The sequence below is a fragment of the Macrosteles quadrilineatus genome, unplaced genomic scaffold, assembly GCF_028750875.1.
Source record: "Macrosteles quadrilineatus isolate MER2022 unplaced genomic scaffold, UCM_ALF_1.0 Scaffold_9__3_contigs__length_116548681, whole genome shotgun sequence".
Taxonomy (NCBI): Eukaryota; Metazoa; Arthropoda; class Insecta; order Hemiptera; family Cicadellidae; genus Macrosteles; species Macrosteles quadrilineatus.
This window is the reverse complement of record NW_026542602.1, coordinates 82611225-82634542: the sequence shown is the minus strand read 5'-3', so window position 1 is coordinate 82634542 and position 23318 is coordinate 82611225. Positions and strand designations below refer to the sequence as shown.

Sequence of the window (23318 nt, the reverse complement as noted above, 5' to 3'; positions counted from 1 at the left end):
TGCTGATAAAATAATTTACGAATGAAGGATATTATGCAGATATGTCAATTTTATAGATTTTTGTGGTCGCTTGGGGTTTATCTAACATACCTATCACAAGATGTACAACAATGTAGGCCTAACAAAACAATTGGAAAATCTGCATCCACTTTTTACCATATTAGCCTATATTATGTTCCATATACGTGGTAAACCATTTAGGTGTTCAACAAGAAGCCTCATTAAACTGACATTTGACGCCACCTCAGAATAACTAGTGTTTATTAATCAACTGGCATGACACAGGAAATAAAAAATGCTTGCTTTTTGAAAGCTTTATTACAATAAAATAATGTTTGATCTATAAATATAAATATTTTGATAAAATCAACTTCACATAACACAGTAATACTTACTTGATTATAAAAAACATTAGTAAAGAAATATTAACAAAGAAAAATAAGCGTACAAGTGGTCTTTTAATGCAATTTTTTTAAGTATTATGAACCACTTGTCAATAGTCTGCAATGACTGCCTGAGCCACCCAGGTTTATATTTAAATCCGTCATGTTTTACAGAGGTGGAAAAACTTTGGTACCTTTGGGTATATGGGTATTAACGTGGAATAAATTATTTTTATATTGAACATACTTTACAGTTATAAAACCTTAGCTATTTTTCATACAGATAAAAATATTTAATGAAGCCGTTACCATAATGTGTCATAAAATATCCCACATATTTCAAGTAAAAACCTGTAGACTGTTCTGTTACTAGGTAGAACTTGATCATAAAATATTAAAGACAAATACCAAAATTAATTATTTTTTGTTTACTGCCTTTTCTTCAGTTCCTCGAATCTGCGAGCCAAATCGTCAAAATCGATCTCGTCAGAACTATCGTTGTGGGTGGTGCCGCCAGCAATCGTGTCACTAGGAACATTGGGCAGCTCAGGCAAATTGTCTGGGGGAGTGAGCTTGGCTCGAGGAAGAGGTTTTGGAGTCTGATTACTCTGAAAGTACAAACTTAAATCAGAGATACTTAACATTTTTTTATAACGAAATTATTTATTTACATAAAATATCATAAATTGGTGTAAAAACCTGCATTCATGCAATCTAGGCTAGAACTTAACAGTAGGACAACTAGTTTCAACCCACATCGGAGTCATCATCAGACCACTGCTAGATGTCTTGTCACTTTAATTGAAGGTCGTCAACATAAACAGTTAGAAAACACACATGAACAAGAAATATGATCATTTGTATGACGGTAAATGAGAATCAAGTTCTCCTTTATTACTTAAATGTTCATATTTTATGAGAGTACACATTTAATATGTGCTCTATTTATTTTTAATGTTATAGCCTTCAAACGAAGCGACGAGGCATCTAGTACTGGCCTGATGATGACTTCAAAGTGAGTTGAAACTAGTTGTCCTACTGTTAAGTTCTAGATCACATGAATGCAGTTATTTACACTACTATGGTATTTAGATGCGATTAGGAGGCTGGAATCCAATGGAAATAAAATATCAGTTAACAGAAACAAACTTCACAGAAAACATACAATGTTGTAGGTTACTTTATGGCGCATTAGGAGGGAAAATTAGTGAATAGAATTGATCAATTAGAATACTGTGAATAAAAATGTAAATTTTCTGTATTAATACATTAAGAACATGTCCAAATAAACACTCAAATATAGCTATTAATTTGCTTAGTTGGCTCATCATGCAGATTTGCCGTGACAAGGGTATTTCAATTCACAACAAATTTCATTATCAAGCTTAAGAATATAACTACCTACATTTTCAAATGTAATTTCTTACCTGTTTGTTTCTATCTGTGGTACCATGCTGGCTTGATGGTACACTCGGTAAATTCTGTAAAAAGTTAAAGCATACCTTTTTCAACATAATATGTTGACTTTCATAACAGCATAAAACTTACTTTACTTTTGGTACAATATTTCGTTGCATCACTGTCAGTGGCAATGAGAGGTTATAAACAAAAACATAACCTCTCTTAAATCTTTATGAGTAGTATTTCTAGTATTAAAACAATGTCGTAGGTAAATTAGTGTACGCAACTGGCGTAAATAGTGTTAACGACACTCGTAGAAGTTTTTAAGGTGTCGTTAACACTATCCTTACGCAATCGTTGTGTAAACTACTATTTTGTTTTGTTTAAAGACTTGGTATTATTAACAGTATATGACTGAGTTTTTAAAGTCATATTTGTCTTAATTTAAATTATTAAACAGCATTAGTTAACTCATTCAATAAACAAAAACTTCTATTTAAAATTAGCTAAAGTATGTTGGTTATTTTGTCTATGAACAAAAAAAAGGATAAAAAATCAGATTCCTCAATTTTAAAACAATCTAACTTATTTTCCTGAAAAACAAATAAGTTTTAAACTTCCCACTTTTAGATAATGTACAGTTCAATTAATGGTTTTCTTATACAATGGATTTACAATTCAAAATGGAATAAAAAATCAATTTACCTGATGAGGATGTTGTGTTGGACCAGGCTGATGTAACGGAGAAAAATCCTAGTTAAAAATGAAAATAAATTAGAATATTGTGATTGTGCATTTTTATCAATATGGCCTGTACTGCTTGCTTTTATGTGTTACCATGTGCAATAAAACACAAAAATGACACCTTTTTAGAACACAAGATCACGTGTGATATGCAATCTAATATATTACAATAATAGTGAACGGGGGGAGCCCTATGCTAATTGAGCAGTTTATAGGGCCCAACATCTGATTACGAGGCAAACTAAATCCAGGGCAATACCCATTTACCTTTTCAAGATTATGTTTGTTTAGAACAGTTGTTAGGAGAACAGAACTGGCGATAACTACTCATCGTCTTACCTGAGAATTGTTGCCTCTGTAAGGGCTTGGCATACCAGATTGTGGCATTCTAGGTTGTGGCATTCCGGGTTGTGGCATTCCGGGTTGTGGCATTCCGGGTTGTGGCATTCCGGGTTGTGGCATTCCAGGTTGTTGCATTCCGGGTTGTGGCATTCCATGTTGTGGCATTGGTGGAAAGTTCTGAAACATAAAATGTGAAATTAGTCTACTTATTTAGAATGTAAATTTTAGATTACAAAAAACAGAAGAAATACAAATGCTATTTATATTGAACGGTTTCTTCATAAAATCCATGACTTACAGATAGTTTTACAAAATCAAATTCATTCATTCATTAGTTCTGCTGTAAAAAGTGTATAAGAAAAATAATTATGAGGGGACCGATGCACAAATTGCACATTTTTATGAAATGAAATGTGTTTATTGTCCTTTGAATTTCTAAAAACTATTGACAATGTCATAAAACAGCTAAAGTTATAGCATAGTCAGTTAAAAAATACAATATAGCTAATTAGACAAAATGAGACATGTTACAATACATATTTTAAATATTACAATTGAATAATCTTATTCTTGAGAAATAATTGTGGAATTTAGAATAACGGAAATGATTAAACCCCATAACCAACAAAATCCAACGGTACTTTGGTCAATTTGCTAACTCTACTTAAAAATGAATACCAGGTATTAGAAAAAAAAATTTGTTTAGGGAATAGAAGGGGTTGTTCAAAACCCACCTGTAAATTTGGTTTATAAGGTTTTTTCAGGATATTTTCGTAATAAATGTATTAGCTTGTTGTATATTTTTAGTGAGATTACAATATGGCTTTTAAGAATTTTAGACAGTCTGAAAAAGTCTATGGTAGCAACTTTTTTATTCCTTGTATTATGAACATGAGAATTTTGTTTGATTAGGTTGGGATTTTTTAGAATGTATGATACAAAGTCAAATAAATAAATGTTAATCACTGCTGGAATTTGTAGCTGAATTAACAGGGGTTTACAGTGTTCCTGTAAGGGGTTCATAAGATATCATTCTAACCAACTTCTTTTGTAAGACTCAAATTTCCTCTATCCTACTGCAATTGCCGTAAAAGATAATGATAATATTGTATCTAAAAATGGATTGAAAATAAGCAAAGTAGGCTGTTTTAATATAATTTTGATCCATACAATGTATTAGTCATAAGACAAATTACCCTTGAAAGCTTAAAACTTATGTAATCGATATGAGGTCCTCAAGAAAGAGTCTTATCCAGATAAATACCAAGAAATTTAACATTGTCTACATAGCCATCCAACGTATTTAATTTGCACGGCCTAAGGCCAAAAATAATTTTTTGAGTTTTTTCTTTATTTAAGAGGAAGCCATTAGATTCAAACCAGATAGAGGCTTCATTAGTTGAGTTTTGAGCTAACTCTTGTGTTCTATTTCTTATTTAGATTAAAATTAAAAGATCAAAAGAAACTAAACTGTTTTTAATCAAGACATTAATACAAGACAATATTATTAAAGAAAGTAAATAAAAACATATGGTTAAATAATAATTAAATAATCATAGAGGTTGAACATCTTTCCCTTTGAGTTTTTTTTTCTCAAAGTTTATTCAGGAAATCGTTTGGTTGGTCTTATAATTCTGCCTCTTGATGATTTTTTAATTGCAGCTTCTTGATTGGGAATTGTTGATCGTGAAAAAGATTTACTGTAATCTTGGGGTCTTCTAGATGGAGTAGTAGTTACTTTTTCAGTAGTATTTGATAGGGACGAGTTGGTTTGAGTAACAGTAGTAAATGGCAGAGTATCTGGTATTGTATCTTTAATGGATAAAGGAATAGGATTGTTCGGTTTGGTTGTATTACCTTTGTAAGGCAAAAGGTGGTGTCGATTCCTTCTCAACGTAGTGTTTCCTGTCTTAACCCAGTATGACCTTGGCTCTTGTCCTAAGCTGATAATAATCCCCTCTCTTTTTAGGTCTTTGATCCATTAAAGGGAAATATGTTTGATTTACTTAAATGTTGAGTGTTTTGGTTTATTAATGCTATGTCAGCCAAGTTTAGTGTTTGTTTCTGTCTTGTTAGTTCTTCAGATCTACGGATAGTGTTAATAGCTGTGTTAAGTTTTAATTCGGGTTCAAGTTGAAGACGATCACTTAGTGATTCGTCCTGCATACCAATAATCAAAACCATCAGAATCATCTCCTCTTCAATCTGACCCCAATCACAGTTTTTTGCATGATTGTGAAGGTCTGTGATGAAGTTCTCAATCGGCATGGAACCCTGTTTAAGTTTTAGAAACCTAGCCCGTTCAAAAATTAGGTTCTTTTTTGGAAGGAAATGATCGTCAAACTTCTTTAGAACAACTTTGTAATTAGATTTGTCATTGTCATTTAACCTGAATGAGTTAAGTATATCCTCTCCCTTTTCCCCCATACAGGATATAAGCATGTCAATCTGATGCGTACCAGAATGTAGAGCTAAATTGCTAAGGGAATAATACCTCTCAAAGCGAGTCTTCCATGTCTTCCAGTCGTGAGGATTGAAGGAAAAGGCTTCAGGAGGCTTAATGTTCAGGGATACGGGTTCTTCATTCGACTGCGCCATGTTCTATTTCTTATTTAGATTAAAATTTAAAGATCAAAAGAAACTAAACTGTTTTTAATAAAGACATTAATACAAGACAATATTATTAAAGAAAGTAAATAAAAACATATGGTTAAATAATAATTAAATAATCATAGAGGTTGAACATCTTGAAGTTCTTAAAGATCGGGATTAATATTTTAAAAATGTTGTGTCATCTGCATACAAATTAGTTTTACTAGATATACTTCTGGGAGGTCGTTAATACAAATTAAAAGTAACATAGGGCCTAGAACAGACCCCTGAGGCACGCCATATTTTTCATAAAGCAATAAATCACGTGAAGAACAAACAAAACAGTAGAGATTTTTGTAAGCTAACTGCTTGTGATAGGCCGATAGGCTTGCGTACTGCTTTAAAACTACAACAAAGGAATGTCAATAATAATAATCAACTGACATTGGTGTTTCCATAGTTTAAGATAATAAAACTACACGTAAAAGAATAATAAGATAACGATGTTACTATTCTTTCTCTTCGTTTTTCTACTCTTTTTAGGTTTCTCTTCAACCATAAATTCAACAATTTACTACTTATCGCACACAGTTTGCACACAGTATCGACAAGCTTTAGGTCCTCGTCAGTCCCTAGCTAATGCAATCAGTTGTCACAGAACACAGATTCATAAAACAGAGCAGATGATTGTCAGCGCAAGCATTGACGCCACCTGTCCATTAATTTTCACAAAGCCAAAAATTCGTTAAATCAAGGTTGTTGATATGGTTTGTCTGTTATGTAGAGGTAAAATATACATGATGTCTTATGGAGAGTTCTAGAGGATTTTAAAAAAACTTGTTATATCAAGGTTCTAGACTGAATTAAATATATAGAACATAGATGCTAAGCAATGTAATTTTGATAAATATAGCCAGTGCCATTGTAGTTCCTAAATGACACGTTTGTAGGTGAAAAAGTTGATGAGTGTATTAGGTGGGCTCAACTCATCATTGTTATCTGTTCAATAAGTTTTTCACCCCTAAAACATCTTTATAAAACAATTGTGTGTTATGTGTTAAGAGTAGACCTATCATTGTATGTGTGCCTGACAAGTCTTGGATGAACAGATGTCCAACAAATATGAGTTACACAGCTAAGTTACCTGTGACCAATCAGTACTAAGCTACGCAAGTCATGGTTTCTTAATGTTGTACAGGATGATTTACCTGCGGGATGTTGGATGGTTTCATAGCTAGGTCGTAGCTGGGCAGTAGGTCATCAGCTGGAGGAATGTTGTAAGACAAAGCAGCTGGAGGAGGACCGTAAGGCTGCTGTGGAGGCATGTTTACAGACTTCTCACCAAAGTTCTAAAAATGTTAATATAACATTTACACCATGAACATATATCGTGAAAATTTAGATGATCACATTAGACAGGACTAGTTAACCCTTTCAGTGCTATGAAACGATATATCGTTGTTTTAAAAAATCTCTAAGGGATATAGAGAGGAAGGTTTTTTTTAAAAAAATAGCAAAACGGCCATTGGTGACCTGCATGTTCATAGGATACACTAACAACCACTTAGCTAAAAGATTCGCCCAATCCGATGATTTCGAGGTGTATGTCTAAACCAAGGATTATGAACACCTCACTATGCCCCAGTGGTTATAGTATATCGCTACAAACACACAGGTCACCAATTATTTGCCACACAGGACGGGATTCGAACCCAAAAAGCATTTTTCCTTATTCAAACCTACATTGTTTGAATACCCTACACTCGGTTGGAACTCTACAATCGTTTCACTATAACTAGAGATATCCTTATTTCTTGTCCAATTTATGCATCGTATACTTGTAGATGTTATAAAGAATTTTTCCATAAATCTATTATATTTTGTCCTGATTTGTTTCCAGTGAGACGAACGATGTAAACACAGGGCTGCTGATCGAGGTTTGGAGTAAGGGGATGATCTGGGACCGAGCCCTAGGCTACCACTTCCTACCTCTGCCTTCCGTCCACTACTCCAGTGAGGTCAGTACCTATTTTTTTGGGGGGGGGGGAGGTTTTTGTTTTGTGGACCTGGGACTTGTACCGAATGGAGTTGTACACCGCGCCTCACATTCTAAGTGTTGATTATCCTGATCAAATATACAACAATGATTATCAATAAATCACAAAAATATTCTAAGTAACTATAACCATTGTAATTGATCAATCGTCGACAGAAAAAGGGATCTCCCAATAGGGAGCAAAAATTCTTTTTTCGGAATAAATAAGTAAAGAATTTCACTCTTTTTTATACTGTTTTATAGATGTTTAACTTATAAGTTTTTAAATAATTGTGTTGAGCCTGTGATTGGATTATAAATATTTCAGTAAAAAAATTATATTTTGTTGAGGAGTATTTTCTAAAAATCTTAACACAGATGCCTTTTTGTTTATTACCAAAATGGATGTTGTTATATAGAATACGAAAATACTCTTCAGTATTGTTTAAGAGGCCATCTAATATAATAACTGAATATTTGTATTCATCAAACAATAATTACACTCAAGCTAATGTAACACATACTACACAATCAATTTAGCTCAACTAAATTATGTTCTATTATGAATTCTGAGAATGGACGATAATAAAATGATATCACAAAATTGAAATTATATTATGCCATCCAGACTGCGAGGTGTTTTCTTGATGTTTCCACGAATCCAGCAATTTTCCTTATTAAAGTTGATATTTTGATATTCATATATTCCGTGTAATACAGGTGATTTAACTCTTTGAAACATATACAACTGATACAGTTATTACATTAGTTGATTATATTGGTTAAAAGGGCGTAAAAATTATCTATATCTACATGAAATTGTATTTTATAATAAGACTGAATATTGCGATGAGGATATAACGTTTATTGACTGTATACTGTTATGAGTTAGTATGGTGTCAAAAATCTGTATACTGTCACGACTACCATACTATTGCATACTGTACAACTTCATTACACATTATACTGTCATTATGTGAACGTTTAGAGACTATTACGTCACGAGACGAGAGGGTATAACATAACATTTATTGTGTGAACGTCACATATTCATGCAAACGTACAAATTTTATGTTTCTATATTAGTAGGGGGAAAGTGGTAGGTAAGTACTACACGTACTTAATAAGATTATTAAGATGCAGCTTATTTGATCAAATACTAAAGGACTCTCAATTAATGAGTGAAAGAATCGTGGTAGGCCTAAGTAACGTATGCTTCAGGGCTTACGTACTTAGGACGAATGTCATCGATAAAAAGGAATAATTTTGTAAAAAATAACAAGATTATAACACAGTAAATCCATTTGTTTATATACATTTTTATCGACTACCCAATCTAATGATTTTGTGTTACTGGTGTTACACAATGTGTATTACCGTTTTGTAAGTGTATACAGTATTAGTGTAGAAACATTTAAATTTTTATTATATCATTGTAAAAGAAAAAATACTAATCAAGAATCAATTTATAGTTTGACATGATCAAAGGATGATTTAAAAAGGGTAACAGTCCAAGTACATCGATTACATTATAAAGTTTAAAGGTGTTTCTTAATGGAAGAACCTTGCAGAGTAAAAGGTATAACTTAATTTAAACTTAAACGTAAACAATCAGATCCATGCTTTTTGTAAAAAGAGTCTCTCTTTTACTTCAAACATTCATTAAGAGTAGCAAGTTTTAAGACGAAAGATGGCTACTTTCATCAATTCTTTACCATCCAAGGGTGGTGATTCTTTTTCTTTTATTCATTTTTTAAATTTCTAATATTAGCTTAAAATCCATTGACATATTGTGTGTTTTTAGCGAATTTCCCATATTGGGAATAAGCTATTACTATAGTAGTCTTAGTAAGACCTGGACCCGGGACCGATTTACGTTTTCATTTTGAGGTGCTCAGAGGCCAAAAACACCATGCGTTCGAATTCAGATATACATTATATATTTATGGGTTTTATGGGATTACAATTGGTTTTTCCCTTTTTGACCCTAAAAACATAATAGTTTACAATTTCTTTCCAAACAGTTGTATAGAGCTTAAAAAACTAATGATTTACTATATTGGAAAATGCATTTATTTGATCCTAGCTACGTATTAATATTTTACAAACATACCTTTAAACCCTCCCTTTTGCAACAAACCTAAGAACTCGTTAAACGAATGCTATTTAAATAGGGATTAAATGTAATATATTTAAGTAGATATTTTAGTGTAAATCTAATCAGGGAAATGGAAATTCACTTGGTTTGTAGGTTTGCTGCGTTAGGGATATTATATATATTGTTCGAAATATTGAACTTTATTATACCATAGATTGTTCATCAACTCTATTTCGAAAAAAGATTTTACTTTTAAGTATACGTCATAATAAGTAATACAATGTTCTTAAATATTACAGTAGATACTATATTAAAATAACTAACTTTATTGTATTTAGATGAAAGTTTTCGAACATAGCCAATACTTCAATATTCAACGTAATTGCAAAAAAACTATAACTTTTGTTACGAAGGACAAATTTATTACATTTGTATATGGTAAAAGGCATCTTTACTCCAGTAAAAACACAACTAAAATAAATTTATTCTAAGTTAAGCTATGTAGTTAACGTTGCTGTTTAGAGTTTAGAGCGTATTTCTTTTTTTTCGAGACAAATGATCAGTAGATAATGACTTCAGATAATGGATATACCAAGATTGTGCCCTCTACATATAGTATTGCGAGCCAAATCAGGAATATAAATAAATTGTAATCTAAAGCTTTGGTGGCACCGATGCAAACGAACGTAGTTAATTGCTTGGAACATTTTGGCCGACTAAGCTTGCCTGGATTGCATAGAGCTATCCATTATACTTTTTTAGTGTTTGAAAATGGCCATGTTCATTTATAACCATTTGTTATTAAAACGTATATAATATTAAAACAAATCGTCTAAAATGGTGTAAAATGTTGAATATATGTTGCAACTAGCGAAAAAATCCACAAACGCAAAAACGTTTGAGACCAGCATAGTGTTTTACCTTATTCTAAAACAAGCCATTGTAGGTAGGTCCCAAACACGTATTGAAAATACGAATGCATTTTGTTCCCTCCAGTACGACAAATATTTTGGTTTTTAAATCTCAAAAATTTACTTTTTCTGGGTTTCATGAATGATTAAGGAATATATCGAGCGCAATTACAAAGGTTTGGTTGTGTTGCTAGCTTAGCCTAGCGTCCCGGATTTCGGTGCGGGAAAGTTGTAAATACAAAACCATAAATACAGATAAATATTCAATATACAATGTGCATTTTGAATTCACCATAATTAATGTTTATTGAATAATGTTTTCATAACAAGTTTCACTAAAGTGGGCATGGAAAGTAATTTGAAGTTTAGATGTAGGTAATCAGACGAAACTGCACCAATCATGAAACTGTGCGAATCATGAAACTAGATGCTTCTCTAGGTTCTTTAAATGAAACTAGTTATACTCGAGGATTCAAACAACGAATCACACAGTCAGTCATTTACCTCTAATGACTCTACCTGGTGGGTTGAACAGTCTTAAATAAATGAGCCAAGCTAGATTTTAATTAAAATTTTTTAATAATGGTTTATCCCTTTAACAAAAGTATAGTGGTAGATTAAAGAGTACGTCAATACGAAATAAGGGTTGCGCATGGATTTTTCAACTCATAGAAAAAAGAACAAACAACATAATCCCCCCTCCTCCCAGAAAAATCCCCCCTTCCCACCCCCTAATTCCCCCTTACTTTGTTCTATTTTATTGTTGAAAATGTAGAAATGTGTCAAAGTAGTTTGAAATTATTACCGTTGTGGTGGGGTGAAAAAAAACTATGATATCTTATGAAATGTATTATGTTTATTGGCCTAAACAGTTTTTCTATTTTGAATAGTGGCAATCTAGGGCACCCATTCTGCAGACATTTGTAGTTTTTACCTAAATCTAAACATATACTGGTTATATTTATTAAACTACGAACCTTTTTAGCGAATTTCCCATTTAGGAAATAAGCTATTACCGTAGGTCTCATGGTAAGACCTGGACCCAGGACCAATTTACTTTTTCGTTTTGAGGTCCCCCAGAGGTAAAAAAAAAACACCAGCAATTTGGTACAAACGTGTAAACCTACGTTTATTCGAGCGAGTTCGCAAACCAGCATAATCCGGCCATGGGAACGGGGGCTTATGGGCGGTTTTATTGGGGTAAAAATGGCTTTTCCTATTTTTGACCCTGAAAACAAAATTCTGCAATTTCTTCCTAAACCATTTTGTAAAGCTTAAAAAAAGAAATAATTTAGTATATTGAAGCACTATTGTACGCTTAACGGTCGCGGAGAAAAAAAAGTGTAATTTTAAATTCCCATGTTATTCTTATGGAGAAAATAAAAACTGTTGTTGTTTACTTGTTTATGGAAGTATGTTGATAACATTTGGCAAATTTATTTATTTTATCAGCCTTTACTATTGACGTATCGCCAAAAAACACGTTTTACCTTCCCCTTAGCAGCAAACCTAAGCACTCGTTGAATCTAAAGTGATTTAAATTGGGAATAAGTATGTCTTATTTTATTAAAAATTTAATCAGACAAGTTAAAATTTTCTTAGTCTGCAGGTTTTCTGCGGCAGGGGTATCAGATTAAAGTTTAAGGTAAACTTGTAGGTAAAAAAATTTGAACCGGTAGGTAAGAATTTTTAAATCCACTCACTTCAATTAGATATATTAGTAGTTGCCATAGACAAAATTAAAATACAGCAAAGAACTAAGTATCCATAGAAACAAATCATTTTACAGAGATATATCTTACAAGTGGCATCAATAAAAATTTACTCTTAGTTGAATATTTCTGAACAGTAAACAAGCAATGGACGTGATTCGTATTCTGGTGGTGCTGGCAGGTGTGGGTGTTTTCGTGACAATAAGTTGGATTTTGGACCAGTTATTTGATTGGTAAGTTATTCGATTGACCACCTCCACCAGCTCCTTTCATCCGTTACCTGCTCTAATAGATTGACAAGACCTTTCTCCCACCCCCACAACATCTGGGGGTGAAGGTGCTGCAGAGGAAGGAAAAATGAAGCAGAAATTTGAAAATGCAGCAACAAAACGAAAAGAAACACCATGTGGAGACAAATACCCAACCTTGACAACAAATACCCAACCTTGACAACAAATACCCAACCTTGACAACAAATACCCAACCTTGACAAAAATACCCAATCTTGACAAGAAATACCCAACCTTGACGAAACAAACCTATCACGAGCATAAGCAACAGGAATCTTAGAAAGTTTTCAAATTGAATTGAAAGACGTATCAAGAATCACCTGACTTAGGAGATCCTGGGGCATCAACTATGAAACCTTTTTCAATAAACATTGTTTTCTATTGGATATTTTTGAATTATTTTATATATACATAAGTCCGTAGTAAGGATCACGGTAATAGGTTATAGAAATACGACATCGGGTGTGATGGAAATGAGAATAAAGCTAAAAAAACATTTGAGTATTTGGAATCAAGATAAAGTTTATGAAAGGTCTTAAATCGGCTACAAATTAAGATGTAACCTGATAACTGAAACAAACAGTTAACCTAGAAATGTATCCTCCATCATACAGTATGATGCTAAGGGTATCAATACGCAAATTTGACGAACAGTTTGATATTTTAGCCTATTGACGCATTGTTGTAAGATGCTTAGTGGTTACAGAGAAAATTCTAAAATATATACCTAAATTGGAATTAGGCTAACTATATTTTTCTTATGGAGAATAATAAGTAAACTGTTGTAGTTTGCTTGGTTATGGATAAGTTTTGATTATAGACATCCCAAGAACAAAACAATCTGCGCAGAAACGGAAAGATCACTTGGTTTGCGCCGGTAGGTGTGGCGTACACTTCAAACCTGCACGGCTCGAATTGGCCCAGGGTTCTTTTGTTTCTGGGATGTCTATAGAGTTAAAATTATTCATTTCATACTACACTTGACTTTGATTAATTTACTAATATTTTTAGAAAGAAAATCATTTTTACTTCTAGTTTAAGGAAATATTTGAGTGAAAAGCCAATCTGAATAGTGGAAATTCGCTTAATCCGCAGATTTGCTGTGGCGGGGGTATTATATTACTCATATAACAGTGCCAATCAAAAATGAACTGAAACATTTTCCTTGTCTTTTAATAGTGAAAATCTTACAATTTTCCTAATGGTTTGTTGAATATTAATTATTGGGCTTGGATTACGTGTAAATTTCCTCCCGTTTTTCATGTTTGCTGAGACTGGGCTTAAGATATAATTTAAATATCTCATTTCATATTTTGCAATGGGAAGGTCACAAGATTTATTTAGCCGTCTATGATTGCTTCATCCATTCAAGAGGAGTATTTGTAAAACAAAATCAGGAGTGTAGTATAAGAGCTTTGCTCGCTACGCTAAGGGTAAAAACAGACAGACAGCGGAGCGGTGTACCACGTCACGTCCGCTCCGCTTGTCCGAAGCGTTCACTGCGCACACAGGATGCGCAGCGGATCGGCAGCGGCGAGCGTCTAGCCCGCCCATAATCACCATGGCGTTGTCCAAAAGTCAACGTACTTTATTGCTCTGTGAAAATACTTATTTAAAATGGTTTGCTTTGCGAGGTGTAGGCAGGAAACAGTGGGTTCATGAATTGAATGAAGTGAGACAACAATTTGGTGAGTATCACCACTTGTTTAAAGAGTTAAAAAACTTTGACAAACGATTTTTTGAGTACATGCGCATGTCAATCGGTACTTTTGACTACATCTTATCAAAAGTTAAAGATGGCCTTGAGAAGCAAGTAACTAATTGGAGAAAGCCGATAAGTGCCGAGGAGAGACTTGTTGTTACTTTAAGGTAAGCTGTTATTTAACTTTGTTATGCCACTTTAGTTTGTAAAGATAAAAACTTGCGTGCATGTATAGTTAAGATGAGTTATTTTATTTGTATAAACAAACAAATACGTTATTGTCCGAGGGGACATGTCAAATTTTAAAATCGATTGATATCACACAAATACACATAGTTCACAAACACGTTTATTTGGGTAGGCCTACCACACGTAAAAATACACTCGCCGCGGCACACCCGGAAGCAGCTGCTTCCGGGAAGTGCCACGGCGAGAGTATTATTTGCGTGTGATACTTCCGGTTTTTGCGGATTTAGTCAGATATTTAAAGTCTGATTAAAATTATTTTTTACATATTGTTGTTCGTGATAAATGTCCGCACAAAATTTTTACCCACAAGGTTATACATACAACGAGACAAGTAGTATTATAGTAATATATACCTTTTTAGAAAAATTAAACTGTATGACTTTATTGTTAGGGTACATTAAAGATGCACATTATAAGTTGCAGTAACATTTTATTCACTTAAAAAATGCATGATTAATAAACAATTACACAATTGTACACAGTTGGTTACACAATATTTTTTTATTCAAGACTGGCAGATCTTAAGTATACAATTATAAGTGTTACATTAATTTGTCAGTTTTCATTCGATTACATTATGTAGACCGTAGGCCTGCTGATGGTCGTACTGTGGAGACCATGAATTATTGTAGTCGAAGGTAGTCAAGCTTGTACTCGTAGATCTCCCAGAAGGGGGGCGTTCGCTGGTTTCATCAATGATTACCTGAGTTAGCTTGTTTCTCACTTTGAGTTTTCTTAGTGGATCCAAACTCTGTAGATGAGGAAGCAGACTCATCAGAAATTGGTAATCTTCCGAGTCGTCATCATGCTGTCTGTTTGTATTCTTCAACAAATCAATTTTTTTTTCTTCCAACAGAAGCATTTTTTTTGCTACTGTATCTTGAACTGTCTCCTTCCGTTTGCGGGATACTTTTGTAGTAGGTAAAGTATCTTGTTGCTCGTCAAGTAGAGCGTCACTGTCGTCAATTTCAGGAGGTCTTTGGTTGGAATTCTGACAGTCAGGCGAATCAATGTCGTTTTCATCTGTGTTAACAGTTTCCATGATGACTTTTACTTTACTACAACCAGTTGATTTTTCCAAATTACCTGACATCGGAATGGTGTTCACTTCATCCTTCATGAAATCCAGCAGAGTGAAATAAGGCCAGCTTGATGTTTGAATAGACCCACCTTCGTCACCAGACTTACTTTTCATAGCTTTCCTCAACTCTTTGCGGTAGTTATCTTTGAGATATTTCCATTTTGAGCGGGCAGCATCTTCTGAAAATAAAAAAAAGTATATAAAAACTGATAATGATTAAAAAAACTTAATTTTTTTCTTAAGTCACATTTATTGGTGAAAAGTAAACTATTTAAAAATTAAAAAAAATTTATTAACTGATTTATTTAAACACTTTAATGGTTTAAATTAACTCCTCGGACCCTTTAATTGTTTCCCTTTACTTTCTATCATAACTAACTATTTTTTACCATCTAAGTCTCGGGGGTTTTTTTTTTTTTAGGTACTTAGCAACTGGTGCTCAGTTCAAGATGTTGGCTTTCTCTTTCCGTATGGGTGCCTCCACAGTGAAAGCCATTGTGTTGGAAACTTGCAAAGTTATTTGGAAGAACCTTCTCAAAGACCATATGCCACAACCTACTGCAGAAATGATGGAGAAGTCCAAAGCTGGATTTTGGGAACTATGGAACTTCCCCAACTGCGTGGGAGCACTGGACGGCAAACATTGTAGGGTAAAATCTCCACCACATTCGGGATCTGCATACTACAATTATAAGAAGTTTTTTTCTATTTTACTTCAAGGTGTCTCTGATCCAGACTATAAATTTCTTGCAGTTGAAGTAGGTGGGAAAGGAAGGCAAAATGACGCCGGTACATTTTCCACGTCAGCACTATATGACTGCCTTCAAAATAAGAGCTTCAATATTCCTCCAGATTCTACGCTACCACAGTCAAACGTCAAAGTCCCTAATGTACTTGTTGCTGACGAAGCTTACCCGTTAAAACCCTATCTGTTGAAGCCATATGCAAGAGTAAATCTAACGCCTGCAAAAACTGTTTTCAACTACAGACTGTCGCGTGCCCGAAGGTGCATTGAGTGTGCGTTTGGTATTTTGTTTGCCAAGTGGCGTATTCTAGGTAAGGACATAGAAACCAGCGTTGAGAATGCTGCGCACATAATTAAGTGTGCTTGCCTACTTCACAACGTGGTGAGGGACAGAGACGGTGATAGTGATCCAGTGTTCAGGGAGGTGCGTTTCTCAGCGCGGAGAGGCGGTCCCATCCACATGCATCGAAGAAACAACAGGTACACTACCAGAGCTCAGAAAGTTCGTGACATGTTTGCTGAGTACCTCAAGACACAATAGATTTTGAAAGGGGACTACAGTGCATTCTAGCAGTGTTGACTTAGTACTTTTCTTTTGAATACATCCTTATGTACCTTTTACGAAGACATCAAGTTAATTTTTATTTTACAAGAGTTTTTTACGCCTCCCCCTACGCGGCTCCTTATGGATATGCTTCCGCCCTTAAGACTTACATTCACTAATTGTTATGTAATTTAACCTTGTTGAAATGTATGTATCTCGTTAACTCATGTGCAAATTATTGTTCATGTTAATAAATATGTTATTGCACTTAAGTATTGGTATTTGTAACCTACTGCTACATCTTCTATAAGAATAAAATAGGATGTTGGTTTGTATTTCTTTTTAGCATTGATAAACTCAAACACTGCTAGACCTATGGTCACGAAACTAGGTATACACTGTATATGTATAGTTTTACGGAGAAGGTTTATAGACCATCCATTTCGCTCTAACACAATTGGATTCCTACCCAGAGGCCCAAAAGAGATCCTATATTAACCTTATGGTAAGATAATGCTGTTTAAAAAAAGCAAATGGCATGTTTACTTGAACAGGTGAATAAAAAACACATGTTCTTTGTTCAAATATGGTCTGTGATTTAAAACAGTTACCAATGTCAACAAGAGAATGCAGCACAGAGTGTTTCTGTAAATATAAAATGTCTAAGGAACTAGTATACAGATTATCAAAGTCTTAGTACTTGATGTGAACCAAAATCTTAAACTATTCTTATTGATAATTATTTATATTTACTTACTTGTTGTGTTCAGAGAATTCGCAATACGTTCCCACGCTGCATCAATGACCCCACGGTTGTGGTGCAATTTATGACGTGTCTGCCATATTGCATGACGTTCATGAACTTCTGCTATTAACTGCTCAATATCAATTGTCGCCATAGTCCCAACTCACAAAACACTACAGCACAACACGCAAAGACAGGGAATACGCTACTGACACCGCTCCTGAACGCTTGGAAAAAACAAACTGAGTTGTTTCGAGCCTCTCCGCTCCGCTACGCTCCAATACGCTCCGCTCCGCGACGCTGCTAGTGTGCGAGGTCTCATTTAACATAATGGTTTTGTTTCTTCCGCTCCGCTGTCTGTCTGTTTTTACCCTAAGGCTGCTGTGGAGGCATATTTACAGACTTCTCACCAAAGTTCTGAAAATGTTAATATAACATTTACACCATGAACATATATCGTGAAAATTTAGATTATCACATTAGAGAGGACTAATTAAAGAGTTAAAGTTTAAACTAACTAACTAACTTAACTTTATGATGAAGTATAAGAGAAATATAAGACAATATTATTTCTACAACAGTTCGACTTGGTTTAAGGGTTTGCGTATTCAACAGAAATTGGTAATTTACAAAAGCACACTTTGTCGTTGGCTCAAATCAACTACGTCTATTTTAATTCCTAAACTACCAACAACTTTAACACGGGGTTGGAATGTCTAGTTCCATCAATCGTCAGAGAGTTACACTTACCGGATAAGCGAAGGGTTGAAAGTTGTTGGGTACAAGGGGAGGGGGAGGATAATCTCTAAACCCTGGAGGTCTAGGGCCTAAGCTATCACTGCTGAGGTTGTTATCTCCACCAAACAGCAATGCGTCCACACTCTTTGCCTGCTCATCTTCACGCATAACCTGCAATACAAAAGTGTTGAAGGTATTTCTACACATTCAGTTTCTGTAATGTTGTGTTTAATAGCTAGTTGTGCTATTTAATATTTAAATTTGTTTGTGTATTTTTGAGACTCAAGACTATGGTTGAGTGTTAAGTCAGAAACTGTAGGTAAGATGTCAACCATTGTTCAGACACATGACTCAAGGCTCGATGGGAGCTAAGGTTTGTGGTCCGGCTACATCTTATTGGAAAGAACATATAGTTTCATTCACATAGGCTACTTGAAGAACAAATAATTTCTTGTATAAAGTATAATTCAATTTAGACAGCCTACAGATATTTGAAATAAAATGGTTATGCATTTCCTAAAAAAAATTTGCTTTAACATACAAGGTTTATAAAACCCCTCAAAATGTCCATAGAGAATACACTACCACCATTACTACATTACCATCACTACACGCAAACAACAGATGTAAATTTATTTCCCAGCAGATTACTACAAAACTTTGTCCAATTAGTTTTTTATCAATATTAATTTTGGATATATTTAAAACAGTACCAATAGGCTACTATAGATTAAGTTCAAATTTAGTAGGCTTTATAATTCATAGATGCATAGCAGGATGGTGGTATGATCTAATTTATGCAGTAGGCATACCTGAGGGTCAGGTTCATAAGGCACGTTGTAGTTTTTGGCAATTTCAATTAAGTACTTCTCCACCAATATCTTTGGAGGTGCTTGAATGCTCATTTTATGTTTCAACTTCTCTGAAATTGTCTCCACCGCATCTAAGCGACAGGCCTGAAATAATTCACAGGATACCTTACCATGTTTATTTTATTACTAACGCATTAGCTGCGCTCTACATACATGTTTGAGTTTATCATAGTTTTTACAAAAGCTGTCAGAAATTTACAGATGTTATGTTACAGACTGGGACGGTTGCGTTGTCCTGTAATCCAGCTACTAGGAGGTCACGAATTGTGGATATTTATAGGCATGGACTGTGGATGCAATACTCCCTGTGTGGATTAACGTCTGCACTAGTTAGTACCCTCCTGTGATGATGCTTCGAACAACTATTTTTGATACGAGATCCAGAGGTTTCGTATCGTAAAAGGAAAAATACTACTAATTCGAACAGTGTGTTACGAGATCTTACCTTGTTCATTTCATGTTTACTAGCTGTTTCATCAAGAAAAATGCATTCTGTATGTACAAGTTTAATTTCCTTACGATAATTGTACGTCGAACTATCAATGTCGTAAATTAAGGGAAAAAGCCAAATTATGGGTCCCGCACTACGGGCTAGGTACGATACGGGACCTCGGGATCTCGTAACACAGTGAACATGTTAAAGTTAATAAACATACCCTTTTTCACAGAATAATTTTTTTTACAAGTTTTATGACCATAATTGTAGTGACGTATATATACGTCTAATACTCACCAAGGAATGAAATTAACCTGTCATACGTCTAACGCTTGTAAATTTCGTTTAGGAAAAACTTTTCTTTTTAATAAACTAACTGTTAAAAAGGTTAATTAAATAAAAAATCATGGTAAGAACAATATGACGTCTTTTTTACTACCACAAGACAAAACATTCTTATCCATAATACAATAAAAATATTTATTACGATCATTCAATCTAAACGTCATCTTCAATAAACAACACAGCACATCCTAAAGCACTGAACATTCCACCAATCTTTATCTTACTAGATTTATTCACTCAAGAACATGTAAACAGGCTGTCTGTGCGAAACAATGGCACAAGTATGACTCAGCGGCCGGTTTTGTTATCTAAACAATTAAATAGGCCTATTAATTAATGGCCTAAAGTAACTGTTGACCGCCAAGAAACAAATTTAAAATACATAAATTATATTTAACATGTTTTGTCATATATCTTATATGTCCTACGCTTATGACCTTCATATTGAGTCCGTATACGTCCAACGATTGGGAAGGTTTAATGACGATATTCTCTCTTCTAACTTGTTCTAATTGGTAGGCCAAAGGATTTTGCCACACTATAAAACAATACCTAACATGAATTCACTTAAAAAGTTACCGATCGATCAAGTGAATTTTATCAGTACGCTTACCAATTGATTGAAAACTAACCTCAGTATACTTCTTGCCATATTTGATAGTGAGCTGGTCACTAATGACTTTCATTTCCGAGATGTCACTGGTCAAATGTGGCGCCACCCATAGCAAGCTGGATATGGCTTCTGCTAAACTTGGTTCAATTCCTCTGAAAAGTCATAATTTATATTTTTGTAGCCTAAATGATATTAGAACAGTAAGAATCTTATAAGTAAAAAATTGCAAAAATTTGTCTAGGTGTATTGATGTAAGCTAAGTTAAGAGTGGTACATTACACAGATCAATGTTTTATTAAGAAAATAAACAAAATAACGATTTTCCTTTTCAATCTGTTTAAATAAGCAGTAGCTAACTTAACTTACAGCTACACTGGTTATAATGGCATTTTCCCCACAACCTAACATATTCTACATGGGCCCTAACCTAGGCCTACACGTAGGCTGACTTAAATAGACTAACCATCAAAAGTCAGACTTCTCATCCCATTGTAAATTTTGAAGCTTGTTTTACGTGGCTAGTTCATGTCCAGTGACACTGATCGCAAGTGTCGACAAAATTTTGTTTAGCTATAAGTTAATTTTAGGGTTGATGATTTTTTTTAATGATTTTTTCTTTACTGTTTAGCTGTTTTGTTTAGCTAAACGAGGTTGCCTAGGCAGAGCGCATACTTCAGCTTATCATTCTCAATACCTCGTCGTTGATTTTGACCTTGGTATCAATATAGCTTCTTGGAAACGGGTTTAGACAAATGAACCATTTCTTGGATAATGAAATGTAGTGGAGAGAGTCAATGCCACAAATAGATGTGAGTTGCGGTCCAAACAATCGAAAATCTGCTAACAATTTGACATTGTCTGCTTATTTAAGTTACAGTTCTGAATACAGTTTCTTAACTCAGAGGCTACGCTAATATCGATTAGGTTAGTACTGGTAGGCTTAAACCTTTAAGGCCTATTTGATTTTTTAATCATCTGCGTTCTGGCTAGATTCTTAACTGGGCTATGCTAATCTCGATTGAAACTATTGATTAATAATCAATATTTAAAAGTATATCTATTATAAAACTAAACTATCATAACCTTACCTAACCAACCAAACTTGCTGATGGTGAAAAAATCGCAAGAAGGTTTACTAAATCAATAGTTTCAATTGATATTAGCATAGCCCAGTTAAGAACCTGTACTCCTGGGCTATGCTAATAAGTTATCGATTGAAATGATTGATTCGATTAGTAGGCTACCCTAGGACTAAACCTTTATTCGATTTTTTTCACTAAGTAACTTAGCAAGTTTGGTTAGTTGATTAGGTTATGACAGTTTCATTTAATAATTGATATAGACCATGTTAAAAATGTCAATTATTAATCGATAGGTACCAGTACTTATAATTTTATAGGTACTTTCAATCGATATTAACACAGACCGGTTAAGAAACTGTACCCATCGATAGTTTCAATCGATATTAGCGTAGCCCGGTTAAGAAACTGTACCCACTGTGCTTATATCAGGCTATCTACGCTAACTTACTACCTATGTTATAGGGCACTTGACAATAAAAAAAGAAAGAATAACATTTTCTCTAACTTAGGCCAACTTAGGCCTACTTACTTTGTTTGTGTTATGAGTCCAAATCGAGACAGCAAAATGTCACAGTACATTTCAATAAGCTCTAGTGCTTCAACCATGTAATCCTCCCTAATAATATATTCAACCCTTATTTTTGCTCTTTCTGCTTTACCACTAGCAATATAATCTGCAATTTCCTTTCTTGCCTTCTGCGCCAATTCAGTTTTCTTTTTTTCTAATAATTTTAACCTCTCTATCGCTAATCGTAAATTTGTCTTCAGTTTACCGTAGTTTGCATCTGCTGAAAACATTTTGCTCTTTGCTGATTTTACCTATTGATAATTATTTTACACTAAACGACTAAGTTTAAACCCATGAAGTGAAGACTCGAAGACTGACAAGTGACAATACAGGTTAGGAAAATGTATTTCACTACAAAACACAAGGTTGACAAGTGAACAGACAACAGAACAATTAAAATTAGTCATTGCCATTGTTTCCACCATTACAAAACAAATTTACCAAAAATTCTCCACTTTTTTTCTTGGTATTCTGTGGGATTTTTTTTGTATTTTTTACACTGCCTCAAATCAAACGCTTTAAGAAAACCCATAAATTAAAACATACCCCCAAAAAAACACACTAATGTACTTGTGAAACCCCCGGGAGAAGAACGGGATATCATTTTCATGCAATTGATTTTGTTATTGTTACAATGTTATTTCCTTTACATATTTATTATATAAACATGTATTTGAATTTGATGCTACAGTGATTTGAGAGAAATGCGTTTTTTATTTCAAGTCTATACAATTGAAGATGTCCGTATAAGTTATGTCCATGGTGGAAGGAAAAAACATAGGTGTGCTATTCCCACGTATTCTGACGTCACTCGGATTGCAAACAAAATATCACCTGATTGTAACTGTCAAATTAGTATGTATTTGTTTTGATTTTATTGTTTTTGTTTTTATTATTATGAAAACAATAACAACCAAATCAAAACAAATACATATACTAATTTGACAGTTACAATCAGGTGATCTTTTGTTTGCAATCCGAGTGACGTCAGAATATGTGGGAATAGCACACCTATGTTTTTTCCTTCCACCATGAGTTATGTCATTATCTATCTATGGTTATGTAAATATTGCCCGATCCAGAACTTAGG

The 23318-nt window shown here is 34.0% G+C and overlaps 1 protein-coding gene across 1 annotated transcript; it reads right to left on the bottom strand.

The window, feature by feature from the left end:
• Positions 1 to 305: 305 nt before the first annotated feature.
• Positions 306 to 22612, bottom strand: LOC129004252 (IST1 homolog). Its single transcript, XM_054432743.1, has 9 exons — positions 22190 to 22612; positions 20598 to 20730; positions 19125 to 19268; positions 18325 to 18483; positions 6671 to 6811; positions 2868 to 3047; positions 2490 to 2537; positions 1811 to 1864; positions 306 to 991 (listed from the first exon to the last, which is right to left on the bottom strand). The coding sequence occupies exons 1-9, from the start codon at positions 22456 to 22458 to the stop codon at positions 812 to 814; spliced, it is 1308 nt and encodes a 435-aa protein (XP_054288718.1). The 5' UTR covers positions 22459 to 22612; the 3' UTR covers positions 306 to 811.
• Positions 22613 to 23318: the final 706 nt, after the last annotated feature.

Excerpts from the sequence above, each read along its gene's own strand:
- LOC129004252 (XM_054432743.1), bottom strand. The coding sequence starts at position 22,458 with ATGTTTTCAGCAGATGCAAACTACGGTAAACTGAAGACAAATTTACGA. Across the intron at positions 6,812-18,324 it reads TTCAACCCTTCGCTTATCCG|AACTTTGGTGAGAAGTCTGT; the intron begins GTAAGTGTAACT and ends TAACATTTTTAG. Across the intron at positions 992-1,810 it reads CCACAGATAGAAACAAACAG|AGTAATCAGACTCCAAAACC; the intron begins GTAAGAAATTAC and ends TTGTACTTTCAG.